The following is a 25,716-nucleotide window of genomic DNA, read 5'->3' as shown; positions in this document are numbered from 1 at the left end:
CGTGCGGTTCAACTGTTTGAGTGATTATGCAGAAAGTTTGAAGTTAATAACTCATCTCCTTCTACCTTAGGCCACAAACTTATCAATCACCCCTGCTGTGGACCACTTCTACAAAGAAGGGATCCGTATGCTCCACGACTGTTGGGCTAAGTGCTAAGTGTGTACATGTGGGGGGAGGACTATGTTGAAAAATAAATGTGCTAGGTGTTCTAAAATTGACTGCTTCTACCTTAGGCCACAAACTTATCAATCACCCCATCGTACAATATAAGGGCCCAAAGTGTGCTTTGCTAATAACAGCAGGCTATTAGCACTTGCAGATTATTGCTGGCTAAAACTTGTAACTACTGGTATCTGGTCATTGCAACTCAGTTGCAGAAATGCTGAATTAGTCTTACCATAAGATATTAGGCCATTTGATTAGGGGCAATTTATTTTCTCTCTCAACCTCATTCTCCTGCCTTTTCTCAATAACTTTTGATACTTTTGTTAATTAAAAACCTATCAACCTCCATCTTAAATATACCAAATTACTTGGCTGTCAGTGGTTAACCAGTTCATTCACTGAGTTTGTGCTTGTAGCCTTTGCCAATGGACTCTGCATCAAAGGAACAGGCCCATTATTTCCACATAAGATATCTGTGGTTTATGCATAAAGGAATAATTCAGCCTTGATTAAAATATTTGATGATTACTGCTGAACCATCAGAATTAATTTAAAAATAATGTACAGGGAACCTTGTTTACTCAGAAGAAAATTAATGTTGAGAATTTTGAAAAAGATTTTATACTTAACGCCTTAATGGTGATATGGCAGCAGGTTCAGCCAGTGCCCAAGGCAAGAGGCAAGCCCATACCACAGCTCCCTGCATCATAAGGATGCAGTAGTTAAGTTACAAGTTAAGTAATACAAATGCTTGGGCTAACAATCGAAGCTTAGCTCCCACTACGGAAAGCTGTAGAATTTGTATTCAGTTTGTAGTTTGAAAAAGAAACTGGACTTAGTGATAATGATTGTAGGACTAGCAGCTGTGATTGGCTTGGAAATGCCCAATAAACTACCCATTTGTACCAGCGAGATATGTAAAAAATTCCTATCACAGAGGGTGGTGAATCTCCTGTATCAGAGGTCTCTAACTTCAGAGATCAGAAGTTTTGTGTAAGGGGTAGGAAGTTTAGAAGGAATCTGAGGGAGATTTTTTTTCACATGAATCTGGAGCTCACAGCCTGAGTGGGTGGTGGTGAGATACTGTACGTTCTCAGAACATTTAAGAGGTATCTAATCAAGCATTCTAAATGTCAAGTATTGACAGCTGTGGACCTACTGCTGGTAAATTGGATTAGTACTTAATGGTTAGCATGGACACAGGTGGGCTGAAAGGTCTGTTTCTGTGCCATATGACTATGACTGAAAAAAGAATAGTGACCTTTAATTTCAGCAGAATATTCAATTTTTTATGAAATGAATTCAGACTGATGGCAGTGGTCTTTGCTGCCCATTAAAAGTCTGTAGGGAACAGCCCAAGATGATCAGTGATGCCACTGAAAGAACATAAAATTCCTCTGCTCATGAAACACTTTCAACCCTTTTTGGCTTGGAATGGAGAAGCTGGGATTATTCTCCTTGGACCATAAAGGCTGAGAGGAGATTTGATGGAGGTCTGCAAGATCATGACTGGTTTAGACAGCAGAAGTCAAGGAAGTTGCTCATTAACTGTGGTTTAAGGGGTGGGTGACACACATTTAAAATTGTGGGCACAAGTACTAGAGGAATGCGAATAAATACTTCCCTAGTTGAGAGGGTAGGATATGGAACTTGCCATCCTTTGGGACTTCCAAAGGGAATTGGATAGGCACTTTAGAGAGAATAATTTACAAGGCTCTGAGGAAAGGGTAGGGAAACAGAACAGACTGGCTTTGCTAAAACTGTACTAAAATCTAACAGTTCAGGACAATTATTTCCTATTAAACTAGGGTTGTATTTTCTGCCTCATGTTTTTAATGCTTTGCAAGTAGACAACATTATGAATAGAAAGTGATAAGTTCACAACATAACCAGGAGAGTCTCCAGTTCAAATGGGGCACTAATATGAACTCCACAGTAAGATACATGTGCTCATAAACAAAGGAAAGCAACATCAGTAATCTTTATGATATTCAACAAGTAACCTGCTATGTCTGATGTAAAGTGCAGTTTATATCTAATGATAATGACCTCACTGGTGCATAGCCAGTCACCACCCATTGTACAGTATCTGATTAAACATAAATGTTCATTTAACATCGTTCATCCATTGCCCATTCACTCTGTAAGCCCAATGTGACAGGAAGGGAGAAATGTTTGAGTGGAAACCTTGCAAGTGACTTTTTTTTTACCTTGCTCAGTCAGAAAGTAAATTGAAGTTCATTGTCATCCATCCAAAGGAGGCTGGCACTCTTTGACTGAGTTTTATTCTTCCAAATGCACAGGGCTGGATTTCCATGGAGACTTTCATAATATTGGTTCAAAGGAAGGCCTGAAAGGACGGAAACTTCAAAAAGCATTTGAGAGCTTTGCATGGAACATCACTGTATTAAAAGTAAGTAACACCTATTGTCTGGATATCTGTTGAGCTCCCAGAACTTCCAAATGGTGGGGTGAATCATTGTGGCTTCCATCCAACATTTTCTATATCATGATAGTAATTAAACATCCACCATTAAAAATTCTTTTTTGAAGGAGATAATATTACTTTACTTCAATAATACTGTGTGACTTTCGATGTTCTTCAGATGTTATTGGACAATCTTGTTGGTACTATGGAAGTACAAAGAAAGTGCATAAAAAATCTATGTACCAACCCAAAGTACAGCATTTGCTCTTGAAGGCACAAAAGTCAAAGTTGAGTTTATTGTCATAGGCACAAGTGTCTGTATGCAGAAGTGCAAAGAAAAAAAATTTACTAGCAGCAGAATCACAGGCATAAAGCATTAGAAACACAACATTCCCAAAAAACATAAAGAATGCAAAATTATGCAAGAGAAAAACAGAATTAAAACAAAATCAAGAGTCCGTTTTAGTGCAAAACGGGCTAGAAAATGAGGCAAGAGAAATAATAAGAAGAGACAAGGAGATGGCTGATAAACTAAATGTGTATTTTGCATCAGTCTTCACTAGCAGGATGCCTGATGTTGTAGTGTGTGAAGGCAGAAAAGTGGGTGCAGTTACTGTTACAAGAGAGAAGATGCTCAAAAGCCTGAAAGACCTAAATGTACATAAGTCACCCAGACCAGAGGAACTGCACCCTAGGGTTCTGAAAGAAGTAGCATTAGAGATTGTGGTGGTATTAGAAATGATCTTTCAAAAATCATCGGACTCTGGTATGGTGCTAGAGGACTGGAACGTTGTAAATGTCACTCCACTATTTAAGAAAGAAGGAAAGCAGCACAAAGGAAATTATAGACAGTTAGCCTGATCTCAGTGGTTGGGAAGATGTTGGAGTCAATTGTTAAGGATGAGGTGATGGAGTACTTGGTGACACAGGACAAGATAGTACAAAGTCAGCATGGTTTCCTTCAGGGGAAATCCTGCCTGATGAACCTGTTGGAATTCTTTGAGGTAATTACAAGTAGGATAGATAAAGGGGATGTAGTGGAAGTTGTATATTTGGACTTGCAGAAGGCCTTTGACGAGGTGCTACACGTGAGGCTGCTTACCAAGTTAAGAGCCCATAGTATTACAGGAATGTTACTAACCTAACATGGTTAGAGCATTGGCTGATTGGTAGGAGGCAGCGAGTGGGAATAAAAGGATCCTTTTCTGGTTGGCTGCCAGTGACTAGTGGTGTTCCACAGGGGTCAGTGTTGGGACCACTTCTTTTTATGCTGTATATCAATGATTAGATGATGGAATAGATGGCTTTGTTACCAAATTTGCAGATGATATGAAGATTGGTGGAGGGGCAGGTGGTGTTGAGGAAACAGGGAGGATGCAGAAGGACTTAGACAGATTAGGAGAATGGGCAAGAAACTAGCAAATGAAATACAATGTTGGAAAATGCATGGCCATGTACTTGGGTAGTAGAAATAAGTGTGCAGACTATTTTCTAAATGGGGAGAAAATCCAAAACTCTGAGATGCAGAGGGACTTGGGAGTCCTTGTGCAGAACACCCTAAATGTTTACTTGCAGGTAGAGTTGACAGTGAGGAAAGCAAATGCAATGTTAGCACTCATTTCAAGAGGTCCAGAATACAAGAGTCAGGCTGTGAGTCTGAGGCTTTATAAGGCCTCATCTTGAGTATTGTGAACAGTTTTGGGTTCCTCACCTAAGAAAAGATGTGCTGGCATTGGAGAGGGTTCAGAGGAGATTCACAAGGATGATTCCGGGAATGAAAGGGTTCTCATATGAGGAACATTTGATGCCTCTGGGTCTGTGCTTGCTGGAATTGAGAAGAATGAGGGGGGATCTCATTGAAACCTTTCGAATGTTGAAAGGCCTAGACTGAGTAGATGTGGAAAGGATGTTTCCCATGGTGGGGGAGTCTAGAACAAGAGGGCCATCCATTTAAAACAGAGATGCGGAGAAATTTCTTTAGCCAGAGGGTGGTGAATTTGTGGAATTTATTACCACAGACAGCTCTGGAAGCCAGGTTGTTGGGTGTATTTAAGGCAGAGATTGATAGGTTCTTGCTTGGACAGCATCAAAGGTTACAGGGAAAAGGTCAAGGAGTGAGGGCTGAGGAGGGGGACAAAAAAAAGTATCAGCCATGATTAAATGGTGAAGCAGACTTGATGGGCCAAATGGCCCAATACTACTCCTATGTCTTGTGGTCTTATGGTCTAATATGGTGGTGGGGGATCTTTGATGATAGATTTTGCCTTCCTGAGGCAACGCCTACTTCTGATGGCAGGGCGGGATGTTCCTGTAATGTATTAAGCTGAGTCCACTACTCTCCGCAGTTTCTAATGCTCCTGCACATTCATTTTGCTGGACCAATCACAATACTTTCAGTAATATTATGCCTCAGAAATTAAAATACATACGTGTTAAATAGTTACTCCACGTGACATCCTTAAGATTCCCAGAACATAGGGGTAATGTATTTAGACTACATATAATTAATTCTATTTTATGGTCCAGAATGTGCAGTGGGGATAAAACTGAAGAGAGGAACTTTTTCCTTAATGACAGAGGAAATTTGCCAACAGCCTGTGGGAGATGCATTTGACCAAGTAAATGTGGAAGTCCAGGTACACTCAGTCTCTTACAATCATCTCCAGTATTATGAGGAACTGCTGAGAATTTCAACTTACCACAAAGTATTATTTGCTGTAAATCCAAATTATGAAAATGTTACATCTGCCATGATTACTGTTTAACTTATCTATGCCCCAAACACTAACTTTAATTTTTGAGATACAGTAGAGTATTTCAAATTCCATGTGCTTGAAGGTAACAAACAGTAACAGTTGTGTATTTAATATTTCAGTAATATTTGAGTAATACTGTAAATATATTTTAATAAGCATTCTGTATTGGTTAAATAATTAATTACAGGTTATATGTAAAAGTACGTGAATGGCATATGTCATTATGCCACCACATCATATATACACGTACCACTAAAGTAAAAATGGAACCAGAATACACACATTATTCTCTGGTCCATGTATTTCTTTTGATTAGTTTTATGTTTCTGAGTTAGAAGACATAACAATAACTTAATCCTTTGTTTTGGGTTTATTATTTTCTCTAAGTTTACATCATAATGTTTCATTTTGTGACTTTCTATGAAATGTGTTAAAATTTGGTATTTTTTTCCTTCTTGAGTTTCTCTCCGGTATTCTTTGATGTGACTGGCTGCTCAGCTAGTCGGAAGATTTCACTGTTGGTGGGGAAAGGTGGGGAAAGGAATTTCCTAAAGCTGATGCTGATGGTGGAAAATGGAAATCTCCACCATGGTGATCACTGATTTTTATGTCTGGCCTCCTTCAAGCTTATGTATAAGCAACAATGGTGACTACCCTCTACCCAACCAGGCATATCTTCTGTGCTGCCATGGAAGGGAGCAGAGCAGTGAGATTAGTTTTGGATTGGCTAAACAAAGTGGCAGAATAAGCAGAATGGTACCCTCAAAGTTCAAAGTACATTTATTATCAAAGTATGTATACCATATACAACCTTGAGATTCATCTCCTTACAGGCAGCCACAAAACAAAGAAACACAATAGAATTCATGTAAACCCCCCCCCCACAAAAAGACCGACAAGCATCCAATGTGTGAAAAGAAGAACAACATTGCAAACACTGAAAAAAGTAAACAAATTATACACAGAACATGAACTGCAGATTTCACAGCCAGTTCAGCTCTGAGGCATTTTTGTTTTCTTTTCATGTTAAAAGAAGAATTTATGTTATTTTATGTTAAAGATTTCCAAACAGCAGAGTCTGTGTAGTTGAAGTAATATATTTTCTACACTGCTTGGTTAAATGTGGTTGTTTTAATGCCATGAACATCTTTGCTACCTCTATGATGCTGCCTTGCAAGCTGCTACTAAAAGAGAAATTGGCTAGAGATGTTCCTTTGACTTTTGACCTCATTCCCTACTGCAATTAATACTCAAACACAGTTTTTCTATGAAGCACAGTGGTATAATAAATTTTCCAGTGAACCAGGTGAGTTTAAGGTGAATGTGACATTGGCTCCTGTGTAAACCTAGCCACCTTCCTTACCCCAGGTAGTCCAGACCTCAATCCCAGCTCCAGCCATTAACCCAGTCCTCATTCCCAGTCCCAGACTCTGGACACAAGCCCCACTTTTACCTTGCTCACATCCTGTTCTAGTACTGAGCATCAGTACAATTGGATGCTGGGTTATCAGATTTTGACTGTATTTGGGATAGGTTTTGTTTATACAGTATTTGCTAGGTTGAGGGAGCTCAGTGCAGAGGAGTGGAGTATTTCTGACTCTCGGATGTAGCAACTGGCATAACTACAAACGTAGATCATATGTAACACCCTGCCATACTGCATGGCTCCCATCAACCATCTTAGTGCTCCTTTAACAAAGTTTTGACACAGCTTGTCAGTTTGCCATGTTCAGAGCAGCTTTGGAATGAAGGATGGCATCAGAGGATCAGATATCAAAAAAATTTATGGCACGGAAGAAGGCCAATGGACACTTTGATCTGGGTTATCAAATTCCATTTACGCTTGATAGAGAGGGAGGAGGTTACCCTGAACTGCATTAGAACCAATCTGATCTGAAGGCCAAGCTCCTGTGTAATCTCATGTTATTTCACATCCTGTTACATGCTCCAAATCCAAATTGAACTGAAAAGTGGTTAAAGTGACGAAAACGATTACATGGAAATCTTCTACTGAGAAAACTCACAACATTGAGGTTTAATGTCTCAGTGAGATTATCAGCTTTTGTCAATAAATCCCTGTAGATGGGTCACCTGCTCCAAAGGAAAACTGCAACATACAGTGTGTGATCTTGGGCCAGAATAACGCGTCACGGATCAGCAATTGGAATGTGGTCAGAGTGTAAAACGCATTGCAACTTTGGAGTTGTGACAACAGGTTGGTCCAGAGTTTGCAGATGGTGACAAGCCATTCACCTACAGGCCAGTTTCACACTTCCTCTATAACACATCTTCCATCAGCAGCCCACCCAGTAAGCCTATCCAGTTCACTTCCACCGTGGGCAGCAAGTTCGATTTCACCATCTACTGGTATCAGGTGGGTGGCAGCATCAGAAGAACTTGGTTAAAAGTGACAGCTGGTTGTCAAAAATAATAGAGTAGAATAGTAAGAATATGGATTGAAATCATGGTTGGCATATACATCTTAGGCTGAAGATCTGTGCTCTACTGTACATTTCTATGTTCTTTGCATGTTCTCTAGGTGACCATGTCTCATTTCCCCTCACATCCAAGACAAATAGGTGGTTCTGCAATCAGCAATGGTTTTGGTTCTAAATGTTCCTGTATTCACAATGTCAACTAAGCTCATTTGATAAGACCATAAGATATAGGAGCAGAATTAGGCCATTTGGCTCTACACATTGATTACTATTCTGATCTTTCAGAGGACCAATTTTAACACTTACAATCCTTTTGCTCTTAACATATCTGTAGGATCCCTTAGGATTCTCCTTCACCTTGCTTGCTAGAGCAACCTCATGCCTTCTTTCAGCCCTCCTGATTTCTTCCTTAAGTGTTCTCTTTCATTTTTTATGCTCCATAAGCACCCCATTTGTTCCTACCTGTCTATACTTGCTATGCACCTCAATTTTTTTCTTAACCAAGGTCTCACTATCTCTTGAAAACCAAGGTTCCCTACACCTGTTATCTACATACAAGCTTTGTACTCTCACAATTTCACTTTTGAAGGCCTCCCACTTAGCAAGTACACCTTTGCCAGAAAACAGCCTGTCCCAATCCACACTTGCCAGATCCTTTCTGATACCATCAACATTGGCCTTTCTCCATTTAGAATCTCAACCTACGGGCCAGGCCTATCTTTTTGCACATTTACTTTGAAACTAATGGCGTTATCCCGCCCAGGCTTGCGCCCAAGAGAGGATACAGTCAACCAGAGGCACAAACGCATGATCCCCTGGAATCGACGACTGCCTACTATTTAATGGCATTATGATCAATGGATGCAAAGTGTCCCCCTACATAACTTGACTTATTCCCTAATAGCAGATCAATTATCGTACTCTCTCATTGGGACTTCTACGTACTGATTAAGAAAACTTTCCTGAACACATTTGACAAATTCTATCCCATCTAGTCCTCTTACAGTATGGGAGTCCCAGTCAATTTGTGGAAAGATAAAATCACCTCTTATAACAACCTTATGTTTCTTCCAACAGATTTCCCTCTATAATTTCTCTCTGTGATCTGCCTACAAATTTGTTCCTCTAAGTTCTGCGGACTGTCGGGTGGTCTACAATATAGCCCCATTAACATGATCATACCCTTCTTATTCCTCATTTCCACCTATCGTGCCTCATTGGACAAGCTCTCCAGTATCTGATGACTGAGCACTGCCATGACATTTTCCCTGACTAGTAATGCCACCCCACCCCCTTTAATCCCTCCCACTCTATCGCATCTAAAACAACAGAACCCTGGAATACTGAGCTGCCAGTCCTGTCCCTCCTGCAACCAAGTCTCACTAATGGCTACAATCTCATAATTTCAGGTGTTGATCTATACCCTAAGCTCATCTGCCTTTCCTACGATACATCTTGCATTGAAATATACGCAGCTCAGGACACGAGTCGCATCATGCTCAACCTTTTGGTTGCTGACTTTGTCTGAGGTCTCCACCAGTATTTGTTCTGGCACTCTGGCTCCCATCCCTCTGCAACTCTAGGGGGATGGGAACCATTCCACCACCCACCCACCCCCAGCCAACATACAGCACTAGCAAACCTTCCTGCTAGGGTATTAGTCCCCCTCCTGTTCAGGTGCAAATCATCTCTTCCGTACAGGTCCCACCTTCCCCAGAAGAGAGCCCAATGATCCAAAAGTCCTATGCCCCTCCTCCTACACCAACTCCTTAGCCACGTGTTAAACTGCACGGTCTTCCAATTTCTGATCTCACCAGCACCTGGCATGGGTAACAATACTGAGATCACAACCCTGGAAGTCCTGCCCTTCCCACATCCTGCAAGAGGAACATTCCACTATCCTGCCTGGCATCTCCACCGTTCTAACTGAGCAAATATAAAGAAAGAAGAACAATAAACTGTGTGTGTGGGGGGGGGGGGGGGAATACTTATCTACAGCTTTATTGCCTCCTCTGACTGAAGCCTCAAAGACCCAAAGTCTAAAAATCCCCACTCTAACTCTGACCACTCTGACAATGACCACTCCATTTGCCCCACCTTACTTTAATTTGTTCATGCCAATCAATCCCAAATGCTGATTGGCCAGCTGCTCAAAGCACCAAACTGCCGCGAGTCAATGCCTTTTCTACTCAGTCTATGAACCTGAGTGAGCCACGTCTTCTCAGGCTTCCGCTCTCTGATTTGCTGCTGCTCAAAGCTCCAAACTGACGCTAGATGCGCCTTTTCTACTCACTGCACGGAACTGACTGAGCCACATCTTCTCACTTTTATGATCACCGATTTTCCGCTGCTCAAAGCTCCAGACTGCCGTGAATGAGTCACTGCCTTTTCTACTCAGTCGGTGAACCTGAGTGAGCTTTGTCTTCTCAGGCTTCCGATATCCGATCAGCCACTGCTCAAAGCTAGAAGCTGCCGCAAGTCACTGCCTGTTCTACTCAATCAGCAAACTGGAGTGGGCTACATCTTCTCAGGCTTCCGGTCTCTGATTTGCCGCTGCTCAAAGCATCAAACCCTTGCTGGGTGCACCTTTTCTACTCGGTTGGTAAACCTGAGTGAGCTATGTCTTCTCAGGCTTCCAGTCCCTGATTTATCGCTGCTCAAAGCTCCAAAATGTTGCAAGATGCACTTTTTTGACTCATTCGGTAAACCTGAGTGAGCTATGTCTTCTCAGGCTTCCAGTCTCTGATTTGCCGCTGCTTAAACTGCTGTGATGCACTGCATTTTCTACTCAATCCACGGATCTGAGTGAGCTACGTCTTCTCAGGCTTCTGATCTCCGATTTGCCACTGCTCAAAGCATCTATCTTTTCAGCCAAGGTATTTAAATGAATAATCCTTTTGCCTATATGGTGATGTTATTGAATGTCAGGAGGAGATGATTTGACTCTATTTTTTGCATGTGCAATACAAACATTCAATTTTATATATCAGACTATAGTTGCTTGTATGTGGGCCCTAACAGCTTAGTTGTCTAAAGAACTATGAAGCGAATTGAACGTGATCGAATCATTACGTGTAACCGTCAGCAACAGTGTTCTGGGCAAGGTAGAATGGCTGAAAAAGTTGCAACCATCTTCCTTTGCTGAGCTGAAATCTGTTCCAGTGAAAATGACTCAGAGACCTTCAACCAGCAGCTGCAAGCTCCAGGTGGTACATATACAGAAGTGCCCTCTGCTACCATCCCAAACGGGTTCAAAGTTCAAAGTAAATTTATTATTGAAGTACGTACATGCCACCATGTACTACCTTGAAATTCATTTTCTTGAATAGTTAAACAAAGAAATAAAATAGTCAATGAAAAACTACACACGGGGACTGACAAACAACCAGTGTTGAAAAGAAGACAAACTGTGCAAATACAAAAAAAAACAAATACAGGTTGAGTACCTCTTATCTGAAATTTCAAAATCTGAAAATCTCTGACATGATGTCACAAATGGAAAATTCCACAAGGTGCTGGGAAGGTCCACAAGCGATGTGCAGGGCTCTAGGCACAACAGACAGTTCTGAGAAGTCACCTCCCATATGTAATGAACAGAAGCTACACTGCATAAAGCCAGATATAAAGATCTTGATTGTATTGCAAGAGTGGATTCGTCAGCGTTGGAGTGAACATATGCCATTTAACGGTATGCTGATCATGAAACAAGCAAAGATCTATCACGACAAACTGAAAATTTAAAGTAATTGTGAATATTCTGCAGACTGGATGCAGAAATTTAAGAAAAGGCACGGCATTAATTTTTTAAAAAAGATTTGTGATGATAGAGCATCTGCTGATCATGAAGCAGCAGACAAGTTCATTGATGAGTTTGCCAAGATTGTTGCTGATGAAAATCTAACATGTTGAACAGCTGCAACATTATATGCATGTGATGAACAAGTATAAGACAAAGACTGCTAATGGGTAGCACAGAATTCAGAGTCGGAAATGATGGCGATCCCAAGCTATTTCATTATATATTCCAAAATTCAAATTCCAAAACACGTCCAGCCCCAAGCATTTCGGATAAGGGGTACTCAAACTGTAATAGTAAAAATAAATAAATAATCATGAAAACATGAGAAGTAGCGCTCTAGAAAATAAGTCCATTGGCTATGAGATCAGTTTAGAGCTGAGGTGAGTGAAGTTATCCACGCTGGTTCAGGTGCATGCATACCATCCAAATTTGGGTGACCTGGCTTTGCAGCTTCCATGAATTGCTGGTCACTCTGGGCCAACCGTGCAGAACTCCAAGATGATTTCATTCACTTCAGCTTTAACTGGGCTTCTTGATGCCACACTTGGTCAAATGCTATTTTGACATCAAAGGCAATCAATCTCACCCTGCCTTTGGAATTTAGCTCTTGTGTACATGTGTATACCAAGGTTGTAATGAAATCTGGAGCTGAGGTCTTCTGTCAAAGCCCACACTGATCAGTGAGCAGGTTATTGGGTGAACAAGTGGTACTTGATGGCACGATTGACAACACCTCCCATCACTTTGCTGGTAATTTAAAGTCAGTTGATGGGCAGTAATTTGCAGGATTGAAGTTATCCTGTTTTTTTGGGAACAGGATGCAGCTGGCTGTTTTCCTCCCTGTCAGGAGGTGCTAATGTTACTGCAGAGCTGGAACAACTAAGAATAAAAAAATGATTCATCGTAAATTAGGCTCAACATGGAGCTCAGCATCTGAGAGATAGGTGTTGAATCTTAAACTTTTAGCTTTCAAATAATAAATGGATAAAGCAGCAATCATAAATAATTACTCAACCCAATCACACTATTTTGCATCCAAGGCAGCAAATTTACAATGACAATTTAAGTAATCACAGGTCCCATTTACTATTAATTCAGAATCTTCAACTGAAACAAGTTTTTTGTTATACCTTTGCCAGAGAGTGGTGAATCTGTGGAATTCATTGCCACAGATGGCTGTGGAGGCCAAGTCATTGGGTGTATTTAAAGTGCAGGTTAGTAGGTTCTTGATTAGTAAGGGCATCAAAGGTTACAGGGAGAAGGCAGGAGAATGGAGTTAAGAGTTTTGAATTGACTTTATTTCTTACATCCTTCACATACATGAGGAATAGAAATCTTTACGTTACATCTCCATCCAAATGTGCAATGTGCAATCAGTAATTTATAATAAATAGGACAGTCCATGTAGCACAGAAATACACTTGTGAGTTAATCAGTCTGAAGGCCTGGTGGAAGAAGCTGTCCCGGAGCCTGCTGGTCCTGGCTTTTATGCTGCGGTACCATTTCCCGGATGGTAGCAGCTGGAATAGTTTGTGGTTGGGGTGACTCGGGTCCCCAATGATCCTATGGGCCCTTTTTACACACCTGTCCTTGTAAATGTCCCGAATCATGGGAAGTTCACAACTACAGATACACTGGGCTGTTCACAGCACTCTCTGCAGAATCTGGCGATTAAGGGAGGTACAGTTTTGATAGCAGGCACTGATGCAGCCAGTCAGGATGATAAATCAGCAATTATAGAATGACAGAGCAGACCTGATGGGCTGAATGGCCTAATTTTGCTTCTATGTCTTATAGCTTCTTCCCCTCTGCCATCAGATTTCTGAATGAACAATGAATCCATGAATACTAATTCAGTATTTTTCTTCTTTTTTGCACTGCCTATTTAATTTTCTTTTATAATATATACTGTACTTATTGTAATTTGTAGTTTTTTGTTATTTATGTATTGCAATGTACTACTGCTGCAAAACAACAAATTTCTCAGCATATGCCAGTGATATTAAACCTGATTCCAGAAACTGCCCATTTTATAACAAAAAGTCGATGTTGGAATCCAGGGCACCAAACAGTCTGCTAAAGGAACTCAGCCTTCTTCCTTTAGGAGGGAAAGTTCAGATTGACCTTGAAGCAGGTGAAAAGGTTGGCACAGCCACGTGGGCAATAGGGCCTGCACTGTAGTGTAACATTCTGGAAACTGTGGCAGCCAAATCATTGGGTATATTTAAAGCGGAGCTTGATAGGTACTTGATCAGTAAGGGTGTCAAAGATTATGGGGAGAAGTCAGGAGAATGGGGTTGAGAGGGTTAATAAACCAGCCATGATGGAGCAGACTCGATGGGCTGAATGGCCTAATTTTGCTCCTGTGTCATATGTTCTTATGGTCTTTAACAAGTATTTAAATTATCGTAGCAAAGAACAATCAGCTTGAAGAACTCAGCAGGTTAAGCAGCAGCTTTGGGTGGAAGCAATTGTTGATGTTTCAAGCAGATTGTTGCAACAGATTCCAACATCTGCAGGTGCTTATGTCTCCAAAACTTCTCTGAATGCTTATAACAAACAAAATTTAACACTAAGCCACCTAGTGAAATAGTTTGCATGCTGACAGAGTGTGTGTGTGTGTGTGGCAAAAAGGAAAAGGAGGGAAGTCTAGAACTTAGGCACAGCTGTCAGTTTTGGTTATTTAAATTCAGCGATCAACACGACACAGAATTAGAGAAATGCAGAAGTCCAAGCATGGGAATGATTTCAGAAAAGAAGAAGACCATGGAGGAATCAGAAAACAAGGCAGAGAATATAGAAGAATATAAAGAGAACATGGCTAGGGAACGACATAAAAGTTCTTTATAAGTAACTCGAGGGCTTCACTCACCCACATTCTCTTTTTGGTAAGAAGTTTCTGAAAAAAAACATCCCATATATGTGGTTTGAGCAATAGATTCACAGTATACTCTCATTATTGCTTCTCAGTTATCTACAGGAACATGGAAAACTGCATGAAAACTTGCAAAACCATGAAATATATTAAGTACCTTTTCATTTTGAGGCAGACGCACAGTCCTGGGTGTTAATAGTGAGAACAGTGCCCCTCTGTGGTGAGTTTCAGATATGCATCTGCATCTTGGTCTATAATACTGTTCGATGCAAAATCAAGAAACACTCAAAGTTCAAAGTAAATTTATTATCAAAGTACATATATGTTACCATATACTACCTTGAGATTTCTTTTGTTGTGGGTATACTCAGGAAATCCAAGAAATGTAATAGAATCAATGAAAGCCAGTGCCCAACAGGATGGACAAATCACCAATGTGCAAAAGACAACAAACTGTGCAAATACAAAAGAAAAATATAATAAATAAATAAGCAATAAATATCAGGAACATGAGATGAAGAGTGCTTGAACGTGAGTCCGTAGGTTGTGGGAACGGTTCAGTGATGGGGCAAGTGAAGTCAAGTGAAGTTATCTCCTCGGCTTCAAGAGCCTGATGGTTGAGGGGTAATAACTGTTCCTGAGCCTGGTGGTGTGGGTTCTGAGGCTCCTGTACCTTCTTCCTGATGGCAGCAGTGAGAAAAGAGCATGGTCTGGGTGGTGGGGGTCCCTGATGGTGGATGCTACTTTCCTGTGACAGTGTTCCATGTAGATGTGCTCAATGGAGCGGAGGGGGTTTCCTGTGATGGACTGGACTATATCCACTATTTTCTGTAGGCTTTTCCATTCAAGATCATTGGTGTTTCCATACCAGGCATGATGCAGCCAGTCAATATACTCCCCACCACACATCTATAGAAACTTGTCAGAGTTTTAGATGACTTGCTGAATCTTTGCAAATTTCTAAGGAAGTAGAGGTACTGCCCTGCATTCTTTGTAATGTCACTTACGTACTGGGCCCAGGACAGGTGTCCGAAATAATAACACCGAGGAGTTTAAAGTTGCTGACCCTCTCCACCTCTGATCCCCTGATGAGGACTGGCTCGTGGACCCCAAGCTTCCTCCTCCTGAAGTCAGTAATCAGCTCCTTGGTCTTGCTGACATTGAGTGAGAGGTTGTGTCACCACTCAGCCAGATTTTCAATCTCCCTCCCATATGTTGATTCATCACCACCTTTGATTCAGCCAATAGCAAACTTAAATATGGCATTGGAGCTGTGCTTAGCCTCACAGTGATAAGAGCTGCACCTGTGTAGCTGTATCCTCCACACTGGCATTCCTGAGTTTGTTTAAATGAAGATGGGCAATGCTTGCAAAAGTACAGTCTAATCAAGTGTATTCTCTGCCTGTGCTGCTGTACATGGAATACCAACTTTAAGATACAACAATGAACTCTCTTGAGAAACAAAGGACAAAGGAGCGAGTTTGAGCAGAGATGATGTGGGCACGAGTATGGGAACGGATATGTACTGTACACACACAGAAACATAGACGCACACACAAATACACACTACACACAGGTAAACAGAAACTCACACACCCATGTGCTTTCAGTGAACTCATGCAGAGACACACACAGGTTGCTCCTTAACTTCTGATACTGATAAACTGCACCCAAACCGTAGCACGGATACCAGAAGCAGGGTATTCTCTATTTCCAGCCTACAGTAGCAAGAGGAAATCACAGTGCTTAAAATAGCTGACACTGTACAGGGTTGTAAGACACTGGAAATGTGGGTTGATTGGACTGACCCAGATAGGGAGCTCCAACTGTATTCACAACAGCATATCTCAGTCTGTGGCAATGAATTAACTTGATGACCACCAGCCCTCCCTGCCTCCAGCCAACAAGGCATTTTGTAATAGCTTCCAGTTTTGATGTATGTGTAACTCACCATTTATTTAATGCAAAACCCAGGCCTCCATTTCCTAGCAGTGTGCAGTTTCCTCCCCAGGTTTCTCCATTGTCTCTCCTCTTCCTGTCCTAAAATATTAACCAGTTATGGAACTAACTTGCCAAAATGATGATTTTTCATCTCCGTCCTATATGCTGAAGCTTGTAATTTGTTTTAACCAGGTTATCACAGCATATGTGTGCGAACAGCACATAGTACATAAAACATAGAACATAGAACAATACAGCACAGTACAGACCCTTCGGCCCACAATGTTGTGCCAACCCTTAATCCCTGCCTCCCATATAGCCCTCCACCTTAAATTCCTCCATATACCTGTCTAGTAGTCTCTTAAATTTCACTAGTGCATCCGCCTCCACCACTGACTCAGGCACTTGTACACATAAGCATCTATGCACATATGTAGCCACGCAATAGGAGAACATATAGACCTCAGCGTAAGCATTATGCATGCAGCTGACGATATTGTCTTCCCTGGAGTTTCAAGGAACATTTTATTTACTCTGAATATAGCAACTGATGAAGAAACCTAAGACCATGTTGAAGTTCATAGAGCTCTTGTGGGAATTGGAGTCCAAAATAAAAAAAATAACCTTTATGTCAGATGCTTACTAATAAAAGCAAAGGGAATTCAGGCAAGACCTCTTTACTCAGTGTGGGGTAGAACTCTGGGCCAAATGGCCTAATTCTACTCCTATATCTTAAGGGGAAATCTTACCTGACAAATGTGTTGGAATTCTTTGAAGAAATACAAGCAGGATAGACAAAGGAGAATCAGTTGATGTTGTTTACTTGGATCTTCAGAAGGCCTTTGACAAGGTGCCAGAAATGAAGCTGCTTAACAAGATAAGAGCCCATGGTATTACTGGAAAGATATTAGCATGGACAGAGCTATGGCTGATTGGCAGGAGGCAAAGAGTGGGAAGAAAGGGAACCTTTTCTGGTTGGCTGCCAGTGGCTAGTGGTGTTGCACATGGGTCTGTGTTGGGACCGCTTCTTATTACGTTATATGTCAATGATTTTGATGGCGAATTCATGGCTTTGTTGCAAAGTTTGTTTGCGAAGATAGGTGGAGTGGAAGGTAATTTTTGGGGAGTAGAGAGGCTACAGAAGGACTAGACAGATTAGAAGAATGGGCAAAGAAGTGGCAGATGGAATACAGTGTTGGGAAATGTATGGTCATGCACTTTGTTAAAGAAATAAAAAGCGTAGACTATTTTATAAATGGAGAGAAAATCCAGAAATCTGAAGTGCAATGCGACTTGGGGGTCGCCGTGCAGGATTCCCTAAAGGTTAATGAGTCAGTATTGAGGAAGGCAAATGTGATCTTGGCATTCATTTCATGAGGACTAGAATATAAAAGCAAGGATGTAATATTGAGGCTTTATAAAGCACTGGTGAGGCCTCACTTGGAGTATTGTGAGCAGTTTTCGACCCCTTATCTAAGAAAGGATGTGTTGACTTTGGAGGGGTTCAAAGGAGGTTCAGGAAAATAATTCTGGGATTGAAAGGCTTGTCGTATGAGGAACATTTAATAGCTCTGGGAATTCAGAGCTCACTGGAATTCAGAAGAATGATGGTGACCTCATTGAAACCTATTAAATGTTGACAGGGCTCAATAGAGTGGATGTGGAGAGGATGTTTCCTCTGGTGGGAGAGTCTAAGACCAGAGGACACAGCCTCAAAATCGAGGGGTGTCCTTTTAGAATGGCGATGAGGAGGAATTTCTTTAGCCAGAGGTGATAAATCTGTGGAATTGTTTGCCACAGCTAGCTGTCGAGGCTGAGTCATTGTGTATATTTAAGGCAGAGGTTGATAGCTTCTTGATTGGTCAGGGCATGAAAGGATATGGGGAGAAGGCAGGAGATTGGGGCTGAGAGGGAAAATAGATCATCCATGATGAAATGGCAGAGCAGACTCGATGGGCTAAATGGCCTAATTCTGCTCCTATATCTTATGGACTTATTGTTAGATAGCCTTATGTTCTATGTTCTATGTTCTAAAATGCATAAACTGAGGTGCAGTGGAAAGAAGAATGATTTGAGTTAGTGGCCTCTTCTTATCCATAATGGATCTTTCAATCTTGGACTCCTTGACAACCCTCATGTCTTGAATGTACCAGACAGATTGTTCGATTCCAACTTAGGATGCCCCACATTTAAACAAGACCAAGAGTTAATTATCTCCATATTGACACAAATGTGAATGACTTTAATAGAACCTGAAAAACATGCGCAATTCTATATCACTTTTCAGGATCTCATGGTGTCATTTAGCACTGCAGCCAAATAAATACTTTTGATGTCTAGTAAGTGTTGCAAAGTAGCAGCCAATGTGCGCTATGACACAATATGCGCTGATGAGACAAACCAATTTACTGTGTTTCTGGGTGCTATCTTTCCTCAAAACGGAATCTTTCTGTGCCCATCAGAAAGGCTGTGGAGACCCAATGGGCCAAATGGCTAATTTCTGCTTCTATGTCTTATGATGTTGTGGGAAAAACAGATGGTTTCAACATTTCATCATAAAGTCGGCACCTTCAACAGTTCGCCATTTCATCAGTAGTATAGTAAAGGGCCTAAATCTTTGTCCTCAGTCCCTGGAGTGGAGTTTGAATCTCCAAGCATCTGGCTCAGAGATTTGACTGTTGCTCCACCATGACTGCCTGCTGAGTCACTGCTGATAATCAGAATAAGGATTGTCAATGTGAGTAATCTCCGTGCATTTGTCACTTTCAGGGCCAAGCTGATCTGCTGAAACACGCAAAGAACGAAGCACTGGATAACCTGAGGCAGATCCACTATGCAGCACAATCTTGCGGTATCAGTAAGAGCCACTTGACATCTCCAGATCAGTTGCAATCACGGGGCGCCTTGGAGAGCATTCCTGAGAGTGAGAACTCAAGCAACAATGGACCTTGCTGACGTCAGCAGGCACGGGAATAAAAAGTTGTAAATACATAAAGACATACACACATACGCACACACACACACACACTCAAATGTGCTGTAGCTCCACTGATAGGTAATTTTGTTGTACGTGAATTGGATTTGACAGAGTCACCTAATGTTATCTCCTTACAGAAATGAGGCACTGGTGCTGAATTTACTGGAAAAATTCTGACACTGAGATAACAACAGAAAATACGGGGAGCAAACAGTAGTGCTACCCTGTTTACTGAGGCCCACATCCCAAGAAAATGCTTTGCTTGAGAAGGTCCTTCAGAATGTCTCCTGAAGGTGGGATGTGATCAGTGTCCTACAGTCCCCCACTCTTTGTGCTTGCTCCCTGATTGTGTTTCTATGGGTTCTTGCAAGAACAGGCTGTTTCTCCTTTTTGAAGATGGAATACAAGCATAAAATCAATGGTTTGACTAATTTGTTTCAGCAAAATATTTTGCTTGCTCTTTGGAAGCCATGACCAGAAACGCCAAATTGGGTGGAAAACAAATCTGTTGCAGCCTCAGGTCTATGATCTGTACATTGTTCAGGAATATATTATTAATCTTGGGAGCAGCAGTGGTGTAGAAGCTATAAAACACATAGTGTATTTTGTACCTTTTGGACATAAATGGTGGATACGTAGCCTGGTAACAATGTTAAAATATAACTGAAAATTTTATAGTGGGCCAGACAAATTCCTCTAATAGTAATGTCACTTTCAACCTGAGGTTGAAACTCAAGCTACTTTTCATCACCAGCAAAGTGATAGACTCATTAGTTTAGTGAATAGGAAGTTCCTTCCTTTGAAACTCATTTACTCATCTAATTAAGCTTCACTTCAGTATGACCTGTCAGATCCAATCGTTGTCTCTCTTCCAGTTATTGTGACTGGGTATTTACAGAATCGGTCCCGGCTGAAGCCTTGTGCGATGGATGACCGGACTCCTGGTGAGCTCGACAGGGAAAGAGGGCTGTTCCTCCACCATGCCCGGTCGTCCCAGCACCCGGTGGGGGGGGGGTCCTCACATGGAGAGGTAGCCTTGCGCTGCGGCGGTGACCACTTCGATACCACCTATCTAATGATGTGTGTCTCTGTAATAAAATCATGCAAAATAATATTTATGTTTCCCCTTCTGAATTTCTACATAAATTGTTTTGAAAATTCATTTGGCTCTTTCTCTTCAGCTGTTGATCAGGGAGGAAAGAAAGTTGTTTTACATCTTAAACAGCACTCTTCAGTTTTACAATTAATAACTATAAATGCAATTAATAACTTACAAGGCTGACAGTACTGATACATGTTTCTGGCATTCTACTTTCTCCCATGTATAAAAAAGATCAGGCAGACAGATTTTATTTTTTGTTGTTGAATTTCTCTGTGATGTCATTATGCTGCTATGAAAAAAAAATCATTATAAATAAACTAACCATTCTTACAGCTATATGAGGTGTGACACTTGGCACAATTCAATTTCACTGGGAATGAGTGAGTTGAAGTCAGAGGTCACCATGACTTATTACAACAGCCAACCATGCTGTGATTATTTGGAGAAAGTATCTATTTTAATGATTACTGAAATAGAAACTACAAAAGACAATGTTTCACATTTTGTGTGGGTATGTTTTTCATGGAAGAGCTGAAGAATTATTTTTGGCCCGTTAATAAATGATAGAGCAGACTTGTGATATAAATGATAGAGCAGGCCAAGTGGCTCTGCCCCAGTGTTCTTGTGTTCTGATGAAAATCCAGAAGGGCATAACGGGAAATGTATCCACTCAGAAAGTTGTTGGAATCTGGAGTTCTTACCATTCCAGCATGGGACTGGCATTGATCACTCCTTCTGTACTGTTCAATAGATGCATTGGACTGTGAGGCAGAGGGAGGACTCATGGTTGTAAAAATTCAAAAGATTCAAAGTACATTTATTATCAATATGCAACCTTGAGATTCGTCTTCCCACAGGCAGCCACAAAACCATGGAACCTGTTCAAAGAAAAATGCCAAAACCACCCCCGTGTGCAAAAAAAAACAAACCGCGCAAACAGCAACAAAAAATGAGCGAAAAACACAGAATATAAAACACAAAAATCGAAGAAGTCCAGGCATATTCAGTTCAGCTCAATGTTCATTATCTGGAGGCTACCCAAATTCACCCTGATTCAAAATTGCCCAGAATAGCAACAAAAAAAGAGTGACCAGAAAACAGAAACACATCATAACATGAACTATGGAGTCCAATCCTTCAGGAGCAGCGAGCAAGAGGGAGTGGGAGACCGTCACACACACAGACACCTTCCTCCGGCAGCAGCAAGCGCAAAGCTGATAGACAGCACTGAACACTCGCTCACCTTCTTCACTCGCCTCGATGTGTTCAATCTTCCTCAGCGCTTTAATCGGTGAAAAATGGCGCCCCATCTGCAGGCTTTTTGGTGCCAAGGCTGCACACTTCACTCAAAGCCTCACAGATCACCCTCGGAGACAGCAAAGTGCCTGAATGCTCAATTGGCCCAAAAACACTTCGCCTGGAAGAAATGTTTAAACATTTAGAATCACAAAAGATTTTTTTCTTAGCATTTTTCATCTTTGTTGCCAGAATTCAGTTTTATGTTATTCATTGCTCTGGCATTTTATTGCCACAGTTGTAATTTAAATGTAAATAAATGTGAAAATAAATGTGACTTGGCTAGTCCCTCATGTGGACATCACTGCCAACTCTACTCCTACCCTAATCCAATAGTTATGTAGATGTTTTCAGCAAGTGCAATTTTAATCAGCAACAGGTTACCTGGCACACTAAACTCTTCGCTCCCTCTTTAACTTCCAAGAATCATAGGACACTACATCACAGAAACAGGCCCTTCGGCTCATCTAGTCCATCCCAAAATATTAATCTGCCTGGACTCATTGACCTGCACCTGGACCACAGCCCTCCATACCCCTCCCATCCATCGAACCTACATCCACCACTTCCACATTTGCACCATCCTCTGAGTGAAGAGGCTCCCCCTCATGTTAGCCTTCAATATTTCACCTTTCACCCTTAACCCATGATCTCTAGTTCTAATCTCACCTAACCTCAGTGGAAAAAGCCTGTTTGCATTTACCCTATGTATACCCCTCATAATTTTGTATACCTCTATCAAATCTCCCCTCATTCTCCTATATTCTGGGGAATAAAGTCCTAACCTATTCAACCTTTCCTTATAACTCGGGTCCTCAAGTCCTGGCAACATCCTTGTAAATTTTCTCTGCACTCTTTCGATCTTATTGACTCATTTCTTGTAGGTAGGCGAACAAAACTGCACACAATATCCCAAATTAGTCCTCACCAGCATCCTATATACTTCACCCGTAACTAAGAATGATTTAAATATCACTGTTAGGGCCCCTGCAGTTCCTGCACTTGCCTCTTAGAAGGTCTGAGAGAACATCTTGTCAAGCCCTGGGGAATTATCCACTCTAATTTGTCAGCAAGTGCTTTCTCGTCTGTAATCTGCATATGGTCCACGATCTCACTGCTGCTTTGCATCACTTCTATAGACTCTGTGTCCATCTCCCACAGTCCATTTAATATCTCCCCCATCTCTTCTGGCTCCACGCATAGATTACCAACCTGATCGCCCAGAGGACCAATTTTGCCCCTTGCAGTCTTTTAGCCCTTAACACATCTGCAGAATCCCTTAGGATTCTCCTTCACCTTGTCTGCTAGAGCAACCTCCTGCCTTCTTTTAATCCCCCCCGATTTCTCTCTTAAGTGTTCTCTTGCATTTTTATACTCCATACCTCATAAGTACCTCATTTGTTCCTACCTTCCTGCACCTGCTATACACCTCCTTTCTTTCTTAATCAGGGCCTCAATATCTCTTGCAAACTAAAGTTCCATAAACCTATTGTCTTTACTTTTCATTCTGACAGGCACATTCAAGTTTTGTACTCTCAAAGTTTCACTTTTGAAGACTTCCCACTTACCAAGTAGACATTTGCCAGAAAAGAGCCTGTTCTAATTCGATTTAAAATCTCAAACAGCGGACCAGACCTACTTTTTCCATACTTACTTAGAGAATGCAAAGCACTCGATCCGAGATATCCCGGACTCTGATACCCAGGAAGCAACATACCATTTAGGAATCTCGTCCTTGCTCACAGAAGCCCTAACTAACAAATCTCCTATCACCACAGCTTGCCTCTTCTCCCATCTTCCCTTCTGAGTCACAGAGCCAGACTCAGTGCCAAAGACCCGACCACTGTGACTTTCCTCTGCCAGGTCATCCTCCCCTCCACCAACAGTATCCAAAGTGATACTGTTGCTGAGGGGGATAGCCACAGGGGTACTCTGCCTTGACTGTTTAAACCCTTTCCCCTCTCTATATGTCCTATCTGTCACTCCCCCACCCTCACAAATGATCCAGAGTTCATTCAGTTCCAGATCGAACTCCTTAATGCGGATTGTTTGAAGCTGTAGTTGGATGCACCTCTCGCAGGTGTCGTTGTCAGGGACACTAGAGGTCTCCCTGCCTTCCCACATCCTGCAAGAGGAGCATTCCACTATCCTGTCTGGCATCACTATTGTTCTACCTGTGTCAATATAAAGAAGGAAAACAATAAATGACCTGGGAGAACTTACTGCTTTTTCACCTTCTCTCACTCAAGCCTCTCTGCGCTGAAGCCTCAAAGAGCTAGTACCTCAAAATCCCTGCTTTAGCACTGTCAATTCCAGCAATGGCTGCTCCAACAATGACAGTCCTGTTTGCCTCTGCCTTATTTTAATTTGTTCTTGCCAATCAATCCCAGTCGTTGATTGGCTGATGCTCAAAGCACCAAATTGCCGTGAATCGACGCCTTATGCACTCAGTCGGCAAACCTGAGTGAGCTACGTCTTCTAATGCTCCCAATTGCTGAATGACCGCTGTTCAAAAGCCGAACTTGTTTTCTGTTGGACCTTGCCAAGTGCCTAATTACGCACACTCCAACATCTTCTTGGGAATTGCGCACGCAGAACGTTCTGACTGACCCGGCTCACTTCTTTTGAAATCTTTCTCCCACTACGCAATCCAATGTCTCCTCGGGAAATGTGGCTAAATATAGCCAATGTTACTAGTAATTGATCAGTCACAGGCAGAGCCTGCGGCCAAATGCATTCTGATTCCTATGATTCATCTACTAGTCATCAGGGAATTATATCACTCACCTACTGTTTCCCTGGTGCTCTGTAATCTATTCCTGATATTCTTTTTCAGATATAGATAACTAGTTCCCTTGCAGGGCCATCTCTTGGAAAAGCCAGAATAATAGCTTGAATGCAAGTGTGTAATATGAATGGACATGGATAACTGTCTGTTACTCAGTATATAACACTAATGCGTTGATGCAGAAGTTAAAAAAAAAATTAGGTCTATGTGATAATTGATCTATGCTGAATATAGAGAGGGCATGAGTCAGATGTAACTTGGTCAATGATCTGAAAGTAAAATGATTTGGACAAAGGTCGGTGGCTATGAGTTTCCATGGTGGAAACAGTCCTGTTTAACCATTTCTTGCTGATTTGCAAGGGAAGATTGGAAGACCTGTTACAGAATTACATAGCAATCATTGCTCAGCCATACTGGACCGGGTGCTCTGCAGTGAACCAGGCCAGATATCAGATCTCTCGGTGGGTGAGCATTTCAAAGACAGTCACCACAATTCCCTACCTTTACCATAGAGAGGGATAGGAGCAAACAGCATGGGAAAGTATTTGATTGAAGGAGGGGAAATTATGATGCTATTAGGCAGGAACTTGGAAGCGTAAACTAGGGAGAGGTGTACTCAGGGAAATACACACAGAAATGTGGAGGTTGTTTATGGAGTAATTGCATAGGGTTGCGGATAGGTTTTCCGGATTGAATTCCACCTGCCACTTCTCAGCCCAGTTCTGCATCCTATCAATGTCTTGTTGTGAACTACAACAGTCTTCTAAGGTATCCACAATTCTACCAACTTTAGTGTCATTTGTAAACTTCCTACCCCACTCTTACACTTCCTTGTCTGAGTCATTTATTAAAATCACAAAGAGCAGGGGGTCCCAGAAACGTTCTCTGTAGAATACCACCAGTCACTGGCCTCCAGGCAGAATATGCTCCATCTAGAGCCACTCTGTGCCTTCTGTGGGGAAGCCATTTCTGTTTCCACACAGCTAAGTTTTCCTGGATCCCATGCCTCCTGCCTTTCTGAATGAGCCCACCATGGGGAATCTTATCAAATGCCTTACTAAAATCCATATTCACTGTACACCACATCCACTGCTTGACCTTCATCAATGTGTTTTGTTACATCCTCAAAGAATTCAATCAGGCTCATGAG

At 41.6% G+C, this 25,716-nt stretch overlaps 1 protein-coding gene across 3 annotated transcripts in view; it reads left to right on the top strand.

The window, feature by feature from the left end:
- LOC140741356 (inactive phospholipase C-like protein 2) overlaps window positions 1-25,716 on the top strand; it is a 270,205-nt gene that overhangs the window by 211,151 nt on the left and 33,338 nt on the right. For 2 of the 3 annotated variants that reach the window (XM_073071490.1, XM_073071492.1), the window contains exon 5: window positions 2,470-2,579. In XM_073071490.1, the coding sequence (XP_072927591.1) occupies window positions 2,470-2,579 (110 nt within the window). Of the gene's footprint in view, window positions 1-2,469; window positions 2,580-19,172; window positions 20,543-25,716 lie in introns of those variants that run through there. The other variant, XM_073071491.1, reaches the window with a different exon arrangement.

Source organism: Hemitrygon akajei, chromosome 18 (genome assembly GCF_048418815.1).
Source record: "Hemitrygon akajei chromosome 18, sHemAka1.3, whole genome shotgun sequence".
In the NCBI taxonomy this organism is placed as follows: domain Eukaryota; kingdom Metazoa; phylum Chordata; class Chondrichthyes; order Myliobatiformes; family Dasyatidae; genus Hemitrygon; species Hemitrygon akajei.
Note: the sequence above shows the minus strand (reverse complement) of the source record. Positions and strands in the feature narration are given on the sequence as shown.